Source organism: Salvelinus fontinalis, unplaced genomic scaffold (assembly GCF_029448725.1).
Source record: "Salvelinus fontinalis isolate EN_2023a unplaced genomic scaffold, ASM2944872v1 scaffold_0409, whole genome shotgun sequence".
NCBI classification, from domain to species: Eukaryota; Metazoa; Chordata; class Actinopteri; order Salmoniformes; family Salmonidae; genus Salvelinus; species Salvelinus fontinalis.
The window spans coordinates 30396-47312 of NW_026600618.1; the positions used below are offsets into that span (position 1 = coordinate 30396).

Below are 16917 nucleotides of genomic sequence, written 5' to 3' on the forward strand. Positions count from 1 at the left end.
TCGTACCCCAACTCCGTACTGGAGCCATCTCCCCTGGTACCCCAACTCCATACTGGAGCCAGCTCCCCCTGGTACCCCAACTCCATACTGGAACCATCTCCCCTGGTACCCCAACTCCACACTGGAGCCATCTCCCCCTGGTACCCCAACTCCACACTGGAGCCATCTCCCCCTGGTACCCCAACTCCATACTGGAGCCATCTCCCCCTGGTACCCCAACTCCATACTGGAGCCATCTCCCCCTGGTACCCCAACTCCACACTGGAGCCAGCTCCCCTGGTACCCCAACTCCATACTGGAGCCATCTCCCCTGGTACTCCATATTGGAGCCACCCCCCCCCTTGTACCCCAACTCCATACTGGAGCCATCTCCCCTGGTACCCCAACTCCATACTGGAGCCATCTCCCCTGGTACCCCAACTCCATACTGGAGCCATCTCCCCTGGTACCCCAACTCCATACTGGAGCAATCTCCCCTGGTACTCCATATTGGAGCCCCCCCCCCCCCTTGTACCCCAATTCCATACTGGAGCCATCTCCCCTGGTACCCAAACTCCATACTGGAGCCACCCCCCCCTTGTACCCCAACTCCATACTGGAGCCATCTCCCCTGGTACCCCAAATCCATACTGGAGCCATCTCCCCCTGGTACCCCAACTCCATACTGGAGCCATCTCCCCTGGCCCCCCCCAACTCCATACTGGAGCCATCTCCCCCTGGTACCCCAACTCCATACTGGAGCCATCTCCCCTGGCCCCCCCCAACTCCATACGGGAGCCATCTCCCCCTGGTACCCCAACTCCATACTGGAGCCATCTCCCCTGGCCCCCCCCAACTCCATACTGGAGCCATCTCCCCCTGGTACCCCAACTCCATACTGGAGCCATCTCCCCTGGCCCCCCCAACTCCATACTGGAGCCATCTCCCCTGGTACCCCAACTCCATATTGGAGCCATCTCCCCCTGGTACCCCAACTCCATACTGGAGCCATCTCCCCCTGGTACCCCAACTCCATACTGGAGCCATCTCCCCCTGGTACCCCAACTCCATACTGGAGCCATCTCCCCTGGTACCCCAACTCCATACTGGAGCCATCTCCCCTGGTACCCCAACTCCATACTGGAGCAATCTCCCCTGGTACTCCATATTGGAGCCACCCCCCCCCCCCCTTGTACCCCAACTCCATACTGGAGCCATCTCCCCTGGTACCCCAACTCCATACTGGAGCCACCCCCCCCCTTGTACCCCAACTCCATACTGGAGCCATCTCCCCTGGTACCCCAAATCCATACTGGAGCCATCTCCCCCTGGTACCCCAACTCCATACTGGAGCCATCTCCCCTGGCCCCCCCAACTCCATACTGGAGCCATCTCCCCCTGGTACCCCAACTCCATACTGGAGCCATCTCCCCTGGCCCCCCCCAACTCCATACTGGAGCCATCTCCCCCTGGTACCCCAACTCCATACTGGAGCCATCTCCCCTGGCCCCCCCAACTCCATTCTGGAGCCATCTCCCCTGGTACCCCAACTCCATATTGGAGCCATCTCCCCCTGGTACCCCAACTCCATACTGGAGCCATCTCCCCCTGGTACCCCAACTCCATACTGGAGCCATCTCCCCCTGGTACCCCAACTCCATACTGGAGCCATCTCCCCTGGTACCCCAACTCCATACTGGAGCCAGCTCCCCCTGGTACCCCAACTCCATACTGGAGGCATCTCCCCCTTGTACCCCAACTCCATTCTGGAGCCATCTCCCCCTGGTACCCCAACTCCATTCTGGAGCCAGCTCCCCCTGGTACCCCAACTCCATTCTGGAGCCATCTCCCCTGGTACCCCAAATCCATACTGCAGCCATCTCCCCCTGGTACCCCAACTCCATACTGGAGCCATCTCCCCCTGGTACCCCAAATCCATACTGCAGCCATCTCCCCCTGGTACCCCAACTCCATACTGGAGCCATCTCCCCCTGGTACCCCAAATCCATACTGCAGCCATCTCCCCCTGGTACCCCAACTGTATACTGGAGCCATCTCCCCCTGGTACCCCAACTCCACACTGGAACCATCTCCCCCTGGTACCCCAACTCCGTACTGGAGCCATCTCCCCTGGTACCCCAACTCCATACTGGAGCCAGCTCCCCCTGGTACCCCAACTCCATACTGGAACCATCTCCCCTGGTACCCCAACTCCATACTGGAGCCATCTCCCCCTGGTACCCCAACTCCACACTGGAGCCATCTCCCCCTGGTACCCCAACTCCATACTGGAGCCATCTCCCCCTGGTACCCCAACTCCATACTGGAGCCATCTCCCCCTGGTACCCCAACTCCACACTGGAGCCAGCTCCCCTGGTACCCCAACTCCATACTGGAGCCATCTCACCTGGTACTCCATATTGGAGCCACCCCCCCTTGTACCCCAACTCCATACTGGAGCCATCTCCCCTGGTACCCCAACTCCATACTGGAGCCATCTCCCCTGGTACCCCAACTCCATACTGGAGCCATCTCCCCTGGTACCCCAACTCCATTCTGGAGCCATCTCCCCCTGGTACCCCAAATCCATACTGGAGCCATCTCCCCCTGGTACCCCAACTCCATACTGGAGCCATCTCCCCTGGTACCCCAACTCCATACTGGAGCCATCTCCCCTGGTACCCCAACTCCATACTGGAGCCATCTCCCCTGGTACCCCAACTCCGTACTGGAGCAATCTCCCCTGGTACTCCATATTGGAGCCACCCCCCCCCCCTTGTACCCCAACTCCATACTAGAGCCATCTCCCCTGGTACCCCAACTCCATACTGGAGCCACCCCCCCCTTGTACCCCAACTCCATACTGGAGCCATCTCCCCTGGTACCCCAAATCCATACTGGAGCCATCTCCCCCTGGTACCCCAACTCCATACTGGAGCCATCTCCCCTGGCCCCCCCCAACTCCATACTGGAGCCATCTCCCCCTGGTACCCCAACTCCATACTGGAGCCATCTCCCCTGGCCCCCCCCAACTCCATACTGGAGCCATCTCCCCCTGGTACCCCAACTCCATACTGGAGCCATCTCCCCTGGCCCCCCCAACTCCATTCTGGAGCCATCTCCCCTGGTACCCCAACTCCATATTGGAGCCATCTCCCCCTGGTACCCCAACTCCATACTGGAGCCATCTCCCCCTGGTACCCCAACTCCATACTGGAGCCATCTCCCCCTGGTACCCCAACTCCATACTGGAGCCATCTCCCCTGGTACCCCAACTCCATACTGGAGCCAGCTCCCCCTGGTACCCCAACTCCATACTGGAGGCATCTCCCCCTTGTACCCCAATTCCATTCTGGAGCCATCTCCCCCTGGTACCCCAACTCCATTCTGGAGCCAACTCCCCCTGGTACCCCAACTCCATTCTGGAGCCATCTCCCCTGGTACCCCAAATCCATACTGCAGCCATCTCCCCCTGGTACCCCAACTCCATACTGGAGCCATCTCCCCCTGGTACCCCAAATCCATACTGCAGCCATCTCCCCCTGGTACCCCAACTCCATACTGGAGCCATCTCCCCTGGTACTCCATATTGGAGCCACCCCCCCCCCCCCCCTTGTACCCCAACTCCATACTGGAGCCATCTCCCCTGGTACCCCAACTCCACACTGGAGCCATCTCCCCTGGTACTCCATATTGGAGCCACCCCCCCCTTGTACCCCAACTCCATACTGGAGCCATCTCCCCTGGTACCCCAACTCCATACTGGAGCCATCTCCCCTGGTACCCCAACTCCATACTGGAGCCTTCTCCCCCTCGTACCCCAACTCCATACTGGAGCCATCTCCCCTTGGTACCCCAACTCCATACTGGAGCCATCTCCCCTGGTACCCCAACTCCATACTGGAGCCATCTCCCCTGGTACTCCATATTGGAGCCACCCCCCCCTTGTACCCCAACTCCATACTGGAGCCATCTCCCCTGGTACCCCAACTCCATACTGGAGCCATCTCCCCCTCGTACCCCAACTCCATACTGGAGCCATCTCCCCTGGTACTCCATATTGGAGCCACCCCTCCCCCTTGTACCCCAACTCCATACTGGAGCCATCTCCCCTGGTACCCCAACTCCATACTGGAGCCACCCCCCCCTTGTACCCCAACTCCATACTGGAGCCATCTCCCCTGGTACCCCAACTCCATTCTGGAGCCATCTCCCCCTGGTACCCCAACTCCATACTGGAGCCATCTCCCCTGGTACCCCAACTCCATACTGGAGCCATCTCCCCTGGTACCCCAACTCCACACTGGAGCCATCTCCCCTGGTACCCCAACTCCATTCTGGAGCCATCTCCCCCTGGTACCCCAACTCCATTCTGGAGCCATCTCCCCCTGGTACCCCAACTCCATACTGGAGCCATCTCCCCCTGGTACCCCAACTTCATACTGGAGCCATCTCCCCCTCGTACCCCAACTCCATACTGGAACCATCTCCCCCTGGTACCCCAACTCCATACTGGAGCCATCTCCCCCTGGTACCCCAACTCCATACTGGAGCCAGCTCCCCCTGGTACCCCAACTCCATACTGGAGCCATCTCCCCCTGGTACCCCAACTCCATACTGGAGCCATCTCCCCCTGGTACCCCAACTCCATACTGGAGCCTTCTCCCCCTGGTACCCCAACTTCATACTGGAGGCATCTCCCCCTTGTACCCCAACTCCATTCTGGAGCCATCTCCCCCTGGTACCCCAACTCCATTCTGGAGCCAGCTCCCCCTGGTACCCCAACTCCATTCTGGAGCCATCTCCCCCTGGTACCCCAAATCCATACTGCAACCATCTCCCCCTCGTACCCCAACTCCGTACTGGAGCCATCTCCCCTGGTACCCCAACTCCATACTGGAGCCAGCTCCCCCTGGTACCCCAACTCCATACTTGAACCATCTCCCCTGGTACCCCAACTCCACACTGGAGCCATCTCCCCCTGGTACCCCAACTCCACACTGGAGCCATCTCCCCCTGGTACCCCAACTCCATACTGGAGCCATCTCCCCCTGGTACCCCAACTCCATACTGGAGCCATCTCCCCCTGGTACCCCAACTCCACACTGGAGCCAGCTCCCCTGGTACCCCAACTCCATACTGGAGCCATCTCCCCTGGTACTCCATATTGGAGCCACCCCCCCCCTTGTACCCCAACTCCATACTGGAGCCATCTCCCCTGGTACCCCAACTCCATACTGGAGCCATCTCCCCTGGTACCCCAACTCCATACTGGAGCCATCTCCCCTGGTACCCCAACTCCATACTGGAGCAATCTCCCCTGGTACTCCATATTGGAGCCCCCCCCCCCCTTGTACCCCAATTCCATACTGGAGCCATCTCCCCTGGTACCCCAACTCCATACTGGAGCCATCTCCCCTGGTACCCCAACTCCATTCTGGAGCCATCTCCCCCTGGTACCCCAACTCCATTCTGGAGCCATCTCCCCCTGGTACCCCAACTCCATACTGGAGCCATCTCCCCCTGGTACCCCAACTTCATACTGGAGCCATCTCCCCCTCGTACCCCAACTCCATACTGGAACCATCTCCCCCTGGTACCCCAACTCCATACTGGAGCCATCTCCCCCTGGTACCCCAACTGTATACTGGAGCCAGCTCCCCCTGGTACCCCAACTCCATACTGGAGCCATCTCCCCCTGGTACCCCAACTCCATACTGGAGCCATCTCCCCCTGGTACCCCAACTCCATACTGGAGCCTTCTCCCCCTGGTACCCCAACTTCATACTGGAGGCATCTCCCCCTTGTACCCCAACTCCATTCTGGAGCCATCTCCCCCTGGTACCCCAACTCCATTCTGGAGCCAGCTCCCCCTGGTACCCCAACTCCATTCTGGAGCCATCTCCCCCTGGTACCCCAAATCCATACTGCAACCATCTCCCCCTCGTACCCCAACTCCGTACTGGAGCCATCTCCCCTGGTACCCCAACTCCATACTGGAGCCAGCTCCCCCTGGTACCCCAACTCCATACTTGAACCATCTCCCCTGGTACCCCAACTCCACACTGGAGCCATCTCCCCCTGGTACCCCAACTCCACACTGGAGCCATCTCCCCCTGGTACCCCAACTCCATACTGGAGCCATCTCCCCCTGGTACCCCAACTCCATACTGGAGCCATCTCCCCCTGGTACCCCAACTCCACACTGGAGCCAGCTCCCCTGGTACCCCAACTCCATACTGGAGCCATCTCCCCTGGTACTCCATATTGGAGCCACCCCCCCCCTTGTACCCCAACTCCATACTGGAGCCATCTCCCCTGGTACCCCAACTCCATACTGGAGCCATCTCCCCTGGTACCCCAACTCCATACTGGAGCCATCTCCCCTGGTACCCCAACTCCATACTGGAGCAATCTCCCCTGGTACTCCATATTGGAGCCCCCCCCCCCCTTGTACCCCAATTCCATACTGGAGCCATCTCCCCTGGTACCCCAACTCCATACTGGAGCCACCCCCCCCTTGTACCCCAACTCCATACTGGAGCCATCTCCCCTGGTACCCCAAATCCATACTGGAGCCATCTCCCCCTGGTACCCCAACTCCATACTGGAGCCATCTCCCCTGGCCCCCCCCAACTCCATACGGGAGCCATCTCCCCCTGGTACCCCAACTCCATACTGGAGCCATCTCCCCTGGCCCCCCCCCAACTCCATACTGGAGCCATCTCCCCCTGTTACCCCAACTCCATACTGGAGCCATCTCCCCTGGCCCCCCCAACTCCATACTGGAGCCATCTCCCCTGGTACCCCAACTCCATATTGGAGCCATCTCCCCCTGGTACCCCAACTCCATACTGGAGCCATCTCCCCCTGGTACCCCAACTCCATTCTGGAGCCATCTCCCCCTGGTACCCCAACTCCATACTGGAGCCATCTCCCCTGGTACCCCAACTCCATACTGGAGCCAGCTCCCCCTGGTACCCCAACTCCATACTGGAGGCATCTCCCTCTTGTACCCCAACTCCATTCTGGAGCCATCTCCCCCTGGTACCCCAACTCCATTCTGGAGCCAGCTCCCCCTGGTACCCCAACTCCATTCTGGAGCCATCTCCCCTGGTACCCCAAATCCATACTGCAGCCATCTCCCCCTGGTACCCCAACTCCATACTGGAGCCATCTCCCCCTGGTACCCCAAATCCATACTGCAGCCATCTCCCCCTGGTACCCCAACTCCATACTGGAGCCATCTCCCCTGGTACTCCATATTGGAGCCACCCCCCCCCCCCCCTTGTACCCCAACTCCATACTGGAGCCATCTCCCCTGGTACCCCAACTCCACACTGGAGCCATCTCCCCTGGTACTCCATATTGGAGCCACCCCCCCCTTGTACCCCACCTCCATACTGGAGCCATCTCCCCTGGTACCCCAACTCCATACTGGAGCCATCTCCCCTGGTACCCCAACTCCATACTGGAGCCTTCTCCCCCTCGTACCCCAACTCCATACTGGAGCCATCTCCCCTTGGTACCCCAACTCCATACTGGAGCCATCTCCCCTGGTACCCCAACTCCATACTGGAGCCATCTCCCCCTCGTACCCCAACTCCATACTGGAGCCATCTCCCCTGGTACTCCATATTGGAGCCACCCCCCCTTGTACCCCAACTCCATACTGGAGCCATCTCCCCTGGTACCCCAACTCCATACTGGAGCCATCTCCCCTGGTACCCCAACTCCATACTGGAGCCATCTCCCCTGGTACCCCAACTCCATTCTGGAGCCATCTCCCCCTGGTACCCCAAATCCATACTGGAGCCATCTCCCCCTGGTACCCCAACTCCATACTGGAGCCATCTCCCCTGGTACCCCAACTCCATACTGGAGCCATCTCCCCTGGTACCCCAACTCCATACTGGAGCCATCTCCCCTGGTACCCCAACTCCATACTGGAGCAATCTCCCCTGGTACTCCATATTGGAGCCAGCCCCCCCCTTGTACCCCAACTCCATACTAGAGCCATCTCCCCTGGTACCCCAACTCCATACTGGAGCCACCCCCCCCTTGTACCCCAACTCCATACTGGAGCCATCTCCCCTGGTACCCCCAAATCCATACTGGAGCCATCTCCCCCTGGTACCCCAACTCCATACTGGAGCCATCTCCCCTGGCCCCCCCCAACTCCATACTGGAGCCATCTCCCCCTGGTACCCCAACTCCATACTGGAGCCATCTCCCCTGGCCCCCCCCAACTCCATACTGGAGCCATCTCCCCCTGGTACCCCAACTCCATACTGGAGCCATCTCCCCTGGCCCCCCCAACTCCATTCTGGAGCCATCTCCCCTGGTACCCCAACTCCATATTGGAGCCATCTCCCCCTGGTACCCCAACTCCATACTGGAGCCATCTCCCCCTGGTACCCCAACTCCATACTGGAGCCATCTCCCCCTGGTACCCCAACTCCATACTGGAGCCATCTCCCCTGGTACCCCAACTCCATACTGGAGCCAGCTCCCCCTGGTACCCCAACTCCATACTGGAGGCATCTCCCCCTTGTACCCCAACTCCATTCTGGAGCCATCTCCCCCTGGTACCCCAACTCCATTCTGGAGCCAACTCCCCCTGGTACCCCAACTCCATTCTGGAGCCATCTCCCCTCGTACCCCAAATCCATACTGCAGCCATCTCCCCCTGGTACCCCAACTCCATACTGGAGCCATCTCCCCCTGGTACCCCAAATCCATACTGCAGCCATCTCCCCCTGGTACCCCAACTCCATACTGGAGCCATCTCCCCTGGTACTCCATATTGGAGCCACCCCCCCCCCCCCTTGTACCCCAACTCCATACTGGAGCCATCTCCCCTGGTACCCCAACTCCACACTGGAGCCATCTCCCCTGGTACTCCATATTGGAGCCACCCCCCCCTTGTACCCCAACTCCATACTGGAGCCATCTCCCCTGGTACCCCAACTCCATACTGGAGCCATCTCCCCTGGTACCCCAACTCCATACTGGAGCCTTCTCCCCCTCGTACCCCAACTCCATACTGGAGCCATCTCCCCTTGGTACCCCAACTCCATACTGGAGCCATCTCCCCTGGTACCCCAACTCCATACTGGAGCCATCTCCCCTGGTACTCCATATTGGAGCCACCCCCCCCTTGTACCCCAACTCCATACTGGAGCCATCTCCCCTGGTACCCCAACTCCATACTGGAGCCATCTCCCCCTCATACCCCAACTCCATACTGGAGCCATCTCCCCTGGTACTCCATATTGGAGCCACCCCTCCCCCTTGTACCCCAACTCCATACTGGAGCCATCTCCCCTGGTACCCCAACTCCATACTGGAGCCACCCCCCCCTTGTACCCCAACTCCATACTGGAGCCATCTCCCCTGGTACCCCAACTCCATTCTGGAGCCATCTCCCCCTGGTACCCCAACTCCATACTGGAGCCATCTCCCCTGGTACCCCAACTCCATACTGGAGCCATCTCCCCTGGTACCCCAACTCCATTCTGGAGCCATCTCCCCCTGGTACCCCAACTCCATTCTGGAGCCATCTCCCCCTGGTACCCCAACTCCATACTGGAGCCATCTCCCCCTGGTACCCCAACTCCATACTGGAGCCCTCTCCCCCTCGTACCCCAACTCCATACTGGAACCATCTCCCCCTGGTACCCCAACTCCATACTGGAGCCATCTCCCCCTGGTACCCCAACTGTATACTGGAGCCAGCTCCCCCTGGTACCCCAACTCCATACTGGAGCCATCTCCCCCTGGTACCCCAACTCCATACTGGAGCCATCTCCCCCTGGTACCCCAACTCCATACTGGAGCCTTCTCCCCCTGGTACCCCAACTTCATACTGGAGGCATCTCCCCCTTGTACCCCAACTCCATTCTGGAGCCATCTCCCCCTGGTACCCCAACTCCATTCTGGAGCCAGCTCCCCCTGGTACCCCAACTCCATTCTGGAGCCATCTCCCCCTGGTACCCCAAATCCATACTGCAACCATCTCCCCCTCGTACCCCAACTCCGTACTGGAGCCATCTCCCCTGGTACCCCAACTCCATACTGGAGCCAGCTCCCCCTGGTACCCCAACTCCATACTGGAACCATCTCCCCTGGTACCCCAACTCCACACTGGAGCCATCTCCCCCTGGTACCCCAACTCCACACTGGAGCCATCTCCCCCTGGTACCCCAACTCCATACTGGAGCCATCTCCCCCTGGTACCCCAACTCCATACTGGAGCCATCTCCCCCTGGTACCCCAACTCCACACTGGAGCCAGCTCCCCTGGTACCCCAACTCCATACTGGAGCCATCTCCCCTGGTACTCCATATTGGAGCCACCCCCCCCCCCTTGTACCCCAACTCCATACTGGAGCCATCTCCCCTGGTACCCCAACTCCATACTGGAGCCATCTCCCCTGGTACCCCAACTCCATACTGGAGCCATCTCCCCTGGTACCCCAACTCCATACTGGAGCAATCTCCCCTGGTACTCCATATTGGAGCCCCCCCCCCCCTTGTACCCCAATTCCATACTGGAGCCATCTCCCCTGGTACCCCAACTCCATACTGGAGCCACCCCCCCCTTGTACCCCAACTCCATACTGGAGCCATCTCCCCTGGTACCCCAAATCCATACTGGAGCCATCTCCCCCTGGTACCCCAACTCCATACTGGAGCCATCTCCCCTGGCCCCCCCCAACTCCATACTGGAGCCATCTCCCCCTGGTACCCCAACTCCATACTGGAGCCATCTCCCCTGGCCCCCCCCAACTCCATACGGGAGCCATCTCCCCCTGGTACCCCAACTCCATACTGGAGCCATCTCCCCTGGCCCCCCCCAACTCCATACTGGAGCCATCTCCCCCTGGTACCCCAACTCCATACTGGAGCCATCTCCCCTGGCCCCCCCAACTCCATACTGGAGCCATCTCCCCTGGTACCCCAACTCCATATTGGAGCCATCTCCCCCTGGTACCCCAACTCCATACTGGAGCCATCTCCCCCTGGTACCCCAACTCCATACTGGAGCCATCTCCCCCTGGTACCCCAACTCCATACTGGAGCCATCTCCCCTGGTACCCCAACTCCATACTGGAGCCAGCTCCCCCTGGTACCCCAACTCCATACTGGAGGCATCTCCCTCTTGTACCCCAACTCCATTCTGGAGCCATCTCCCCCTGGTACCCCAACTCCATTCTGGAGCCAGCTCCCCCTGGTACCCCAACTCCATTCTGGAGCCATCTCCCCTGGTACCCCAAATCCATACTGCAGCCATCTCCCCCTGGTACCCCAACTCCATACTGGAGCCATCTCCCCCTGGTACCCCAAATCCATACTGCAGCCATCTCCCCCTGGTACCCCAACTCCATACTGGAGCCATCTCCCCTGGTACTCCATATTGGAGCCACCCCCCCCCCCCCCCCTTGTACCCCAACTCCATACTGGAGCCATCTCCCCTGGTACCCCAACTCCACACTGGAGCCATCTCCCCTGGTACTCCATATTGGAGCCACCCCCCCCTTGTACCCCACCTCCATACTGGAGCCATCTCCCCTGGTACCCCAACTCCATACTGGAGCCTTCTCCCCCTCGTACCCCAACTCCATACTGGAGCCATCTCCCCTTGGTACCCCAACTCCATACTGGAGCCATCTCCCCTGGTACCCCAACTCCATACTGGAGCCATCTCCCCCTCGTACCCCAACTCCATACTGGAGCCATCTCCCCTGGTACTCCATATTGGAGCCACCCCCCCCCCCCCCCCTTGTACCCCAACTCCATACTGGAGCCATCTCCCCTGGTACCCCAACTCCATACTGGAGCCACCCCCCCCTTGTACCCCAACTCCATACTGGAGCCATCTCCCCTGGTACCCCAACTCCATTCTGGAGCCATCTCCCCCTGGTACCCCAACTCCATACTGGAGCCATCTCCCCTGGTACCCCAACTCCATACTGGAGCCATCTCCCCTGGTACCCCAACTCCATTCTGGAGCCATCTCCCCCTGGTACCCCAACTCCATTCTGGAGCCATCTCCCCCTGGTACCCCAACTCCATACTGGAGCCATCTCCCCCTGGTACCCCAACTCCATACTGGAGCCATCTCCCCCTCGTACCCCAACTCCATACTGGAACCATCTCCCCCTGGTACCCCAACTCCATACTGGAGCCATCTCCCCCTGGTACCCCAACTGTATACTGGAGCCAGCTCCCCCTGGTACCCCAACTCCATACTGGAGCCATCTCCCCCTGGTACCCCAACTCCATACTGGAGCCATCTCCCCCTGGTACCCCAACTCCATACTGGAGCCTTCTCCCCCTGGTACCCCAACTCCATACTGGAGCCATCTCCCCCTGGTACCCCAACTCCATACTGGAGCCATCTCCCCCTGGTACCCCAACTCCATACTGGAGCCCTCTCCCCCTGGTACCCCAACTCCATACTGGAGCCATCTCCCCCTGGTACCCCAGTATAGAAACATTAACTAATGCTCTGGAATGCGGTATCCCCAAAGACATTGTAGATCTTCTAGAGGTCCATCAATACAAATTATACCACCACCCAAAAGGACACTTTAGAGACTGGAAGGGTAAAGGGGCATGTGCTCTACACAGGTAGAGTCCTATCTGTCCATGTTCCCTTTTGCAAAGTGGGCACTGCTTCATGTGGCAACACCACCACTCACCTAAATATCCCATATGCCACTGAGTGAGAGAAGTTTTCATTGTTTTGGGGCACCATTATGTAGGGTGTTATTATGTGTTGTTAGAGATGAGCCTTGTTCAATTTAGCTCGGAATATGCCACCATTGTCAATCTGTCACCTAATCCTACCTAATGGGCAGGTCAGCCCTGGAGGAAAGTATTGGCTGTAAGAAGTAAGAGAAAACATAACATCTGGTTGTTTTTAAATTACTTCTTATGACATTGTTTGCCAGAATAAACGTAGAAATGGAGATTCCAATCTGCGTTACCCACTCCAGTCAGCAGAGGGCGAAGTGAGTTTTTCAGGTGATGCTCTTGCGTGACGTATAATCTAGTGGACGGACATGAATCCTCTTCCACAGCGACAAAAGGCTACTGATTTAACCAACGCAGTGGTTTGCTAGCAAACATAAAAGAGAGTCATTGAAGCGTTTTAGACCAATCTTGTGTATGTTACTCTTCGTGTTTTGAACATACTGTACCCAGGGTCGTTACAATACTTTTGTTGACCTATCTACTAGCTCATTTCAACGTAATTTGCTAGTGAAATTAGCGAATGTGTTAAATTGATACAGCGTTAGGCTAATCTCCCGGGAACATGAGCTCACTTAGCAAGACGGAGAAAGAAGCTCTGGTGAAATTAGAGAAAGAAGCTTTCAGAATGAAAAAGGAGGAAGAGGAGGCTGATATCACAGTGAAATGGGAATATGGGAAAGAGGTTGTGGAAGAGGAGGAGGTAGAAGCTTTCAGAATCAAAAAGGAGCACGATGCCATAACATTGAAAGAAGAGGAAGAACCTTTTGGAGTAAAAGAGGAAGAGGAGGCTATCTCAATTAAAGAGGAGGAGGAAGACGTTTTGGGATTAAAAAAGGAGGAGGAGACTGAAGATCTGATTACCACCAGTGAGTACTGTCTTAAAAACAGAGGCACAAAATATGCAATTGTTGATCTGAAGTTCTACACGTGAATATGTTCAGTACTGTAGTAATTGTTTCTGGGTCAATCTGCCATTGGTACATATATTCTGGGAACTTGTAATTAGATGTATTGAATTCTCCATGTGGTCTTTATTAAAGTGCACTTTATCTAATATAACAGGCTTTTAAAATTCAATACTTGTGCATCATTTTTACTTAAAATATCAAACGGTACATAAAAGGAACCATAAACAATATTTTATAAAATCATGATGAAAGTGGTCATTTTAGGCCCTTTTTAGACATTCGTGCCTCTTGTAAGACCCTGTGATTGTAGTAGAAGATCATAAGTTGACTGTCTGTCTGATGTTGTTGTTCACACAGGAGAGAGACATGACTATTGTGGATCCTCTGGGGAGCCTCAACAACATCCTGATGCTGACGAGTCAGAGACGAGTCTCTCCAGATCAGAACACCAGATGGTACAGCTTGGTTTGTTCTAGCATACAGCTTGCTCTATCGGGGTCTGGGTTTCTGTAAAGCACTTTATGACAACAGTGACATCAGCATCCATAATGTTATGTGTCTATGTCCCCTCTTTATGGTTACCAGGACAACGCTAGCCCTTCCTCCCTCCCGGAGTCCCCGTGTCGTGCCTCTCCCGGTAGCACCTTACTGCTGGGTATGAAGAGGTTGTCTGTGCTGCTGGTGGACTGCAGGAAAACAACGGGGCTGAGTGGAACTGTGAGAGGAGGAGAAGAGAAGAAAGGATCAGATTTGACTCATCAAAGTAAGTGCTGTAGTTTAGTTTGAACAAATAAAATAGATCTGCCCACTGGTATCTGTTACCAGGACAACCAGCAGAGTTCTGTTAGTTGACATGAAGCTAGACTGAGAGAAACCCATTGACCATATTAAACCTTGATGAAAGTTCGCTCTAGAGATGTATGTTTTACATAAACTCTTCCTTAAAACATTATGGATGTTACATTGTCTGTCCCAGTCAACCCCCCCTTTCTTTACCAGACTCTAGAACACACAAACTAAACTCCAGACACTTCAATGTGGTCTTTATTGCTTCATTAACATCTGATATACGGAACTTGTTAAGAATGGCAAATATATATTTATAACAAGCTTTGTAAACCATTTCTAAAAGCTATGGAATATGATTAAATGAAAAGCATTTTTTTGTGTGACTTGTTCTTCGTCTCTGTAATGGACAAAATTAATTCAATTCCCTACTTTAACAGGTCAAATGAAGCCTGAACTCCAACATATAGACCGTAAAGAATGTTTTTTTAATTTGGAAATGACTAACTTTATTTGTTAATGTGTAACTGACGTCAGTGTGGTGGCAACAGTTTAGCTTCCTCGAGTGTACCTGTCCCCATACCCTCCACTGTCCCTGGATGTCTCTATCTTCCTCGAGTGTACCTGTCCCCATACCCTCCACTGTCCCTGGATGTCTCTATCTTCCTCGAGTGTACCTGTCCCCATACCCTCCACTGTCCCTGGATGTCTCTATCTTCCTTGAGTGTACCTGTCCCCATACCCTCCACTGTCCCTGGATGTCTCTATCTTCCTCGAGTGTACCTGTCCCCATACCCTCCACTGTCCCTGGATGTCTCTATCTTCCTCGAGTGTACCTGTCCCCATACCCTCCACTGTCCCTGGATGTCTCTATCTTCCTCGAGTGTACCTGTCCCCATACCCTCCACTGTCCCTGGATGTCTCTATCTTCCTCGAGTGTACCTGTCCCCATACCCTCCACTGTCCCTGGATGTCTCTATCTTCCTCGAGTGTACCTGTCCCCATACCCTCCACTGTCCCTGGATGTCTCTATCTTCCTCGAGTGTACCTGTCCCCATACCCTCCACTGTCCCTGGATGTCTCTATCTTCCTCGAGTGTACCTGTCCCCATACCCTCCACTGTCCCTGGATGTCTCTATCTTCCTCGAGTGTACCTGTCCCCATACCCTCCACTGTCCCTGGATGTCTCTATCTTCCTCGAGTGTACCTGTCCCCATACCCTCCACTGTCCCTGGATGTCTCTATCTTCCTCGAGTGTACCTGTCCCCATACCCTCCACTGTCCCTGGATGTCTCTATCTTCCTCGAGTGTACCTGTCCCCATACCCTCCACTGTCCCTGGATGTCTCTATCTTCCTCGAGTGTACCTGTCCCCATACCCTCCACTGTCCCTGGATGTCTCTATCTGTGACGTTTCAAGCCTAACATTCTCTGTTTCACGGAAACATGGCTCACTCGTTAACAGAGTCGGTACAGCCACCTGGTTTCTTCTCGCATCGCGCCGACAGAAACAAACATCTCTCTGGTAAGAAGAAGGGAGGGGGTGTATGCCTTATGATTAACGAGACGTGGTGTGATCATAACAACATACAGGAACTCAAGTCCTTTTGTTCACCTGACCTAGAATTCCTGACAATTAAATGCCAACCGAGAGAATTCTCTTCGATTATAATCACAGTCGTGGCCAAAAGTAGTTAGTGTCTCTATAACAGTAGTTAGTGTCTCTATAACAGTAGTTAGTGTCTCTATAACAGTAGTTAGTGTCTCTATAACAGTAGTTAGTGTCTCTATAACAGTAGTTAGTGTCTATATAACAGTAGTTAGTGTCTATCCATGGGGAGGGGGAAAATATATAAAAAAATTATAATTGACAGTAGTGGCAAAAAGTTTTGAGAATGACACAAATATTAATTTCCACAGTTTGCTGCTTCAGTGTCTTTTAGATATTTTTGTCAGATGTTACTATGGAATACTGAAGTATAATTACAAGCATTTCATAAGTGTCAAAGGCTTTTATTGACAATTACATGAAGTTGATGCAAAGAGTCAATATTTGCAGTGTTTACCCTTCTTTTTCAAGACCTCTGCAATCCGCCCTGGAATGCTGTCAATTAACTTCTGGGCCACATCCTGACTGATGGCAGACCATTCTTGCATAATCAATGCTTGGAGTTTGTCAGAATTTGTGGGTTTTTGTTTGTCCGCCCACCTCTTGAGGATTGACCACAAGTTCTCAATGGGATTAAGGTCTGGGGAGTTTCCTGGCCAACGACCCAAAATATCGATGTTTTATTCCCCGAGCCACTTAGTTTTCACTTTTGCCTTATGGCAAGCTGCTCCATCATGCTGGAAAAGGCATTGTTCGTCACCAAACTGTTCCTGGATGGCTGGGAGAAGTTGCTCTCAGAGGGTGTGTTGGTGCCATTCTTTATTCATGGCTGTGTTCTGAGGAAAAATTGTGAGTGAGCCCACTCCCTTGGCTTA

The 16917-nt window shown here is 55.5% G+C and overlaps 1 protein-coding gene across 1 annotated transcript in view; it reads left to right on the forward strand.

The window, feature by feature from the left end:
• Positions 1–12981: 12981 nt before the first annotated feature.
• LOC129845942 (piggyBac transposable element-derived protein 4-like) overlaps positions 12982–16917 on the forward strand; it is a 34093-nt gene continuing 30157 nt past the window's right edge. Inside the window, exon 1 of the mRNA XM_055913920.1 lies at positions 12982–13606. Coding sequence (XP_055769895.1) covers positions 13303–13606 — 304 coding nt within the window. The 5' untranslated portion in view covers positions 12982–13302. The remainder of the gene's footprint in view (positions 13607–16917) is intronic.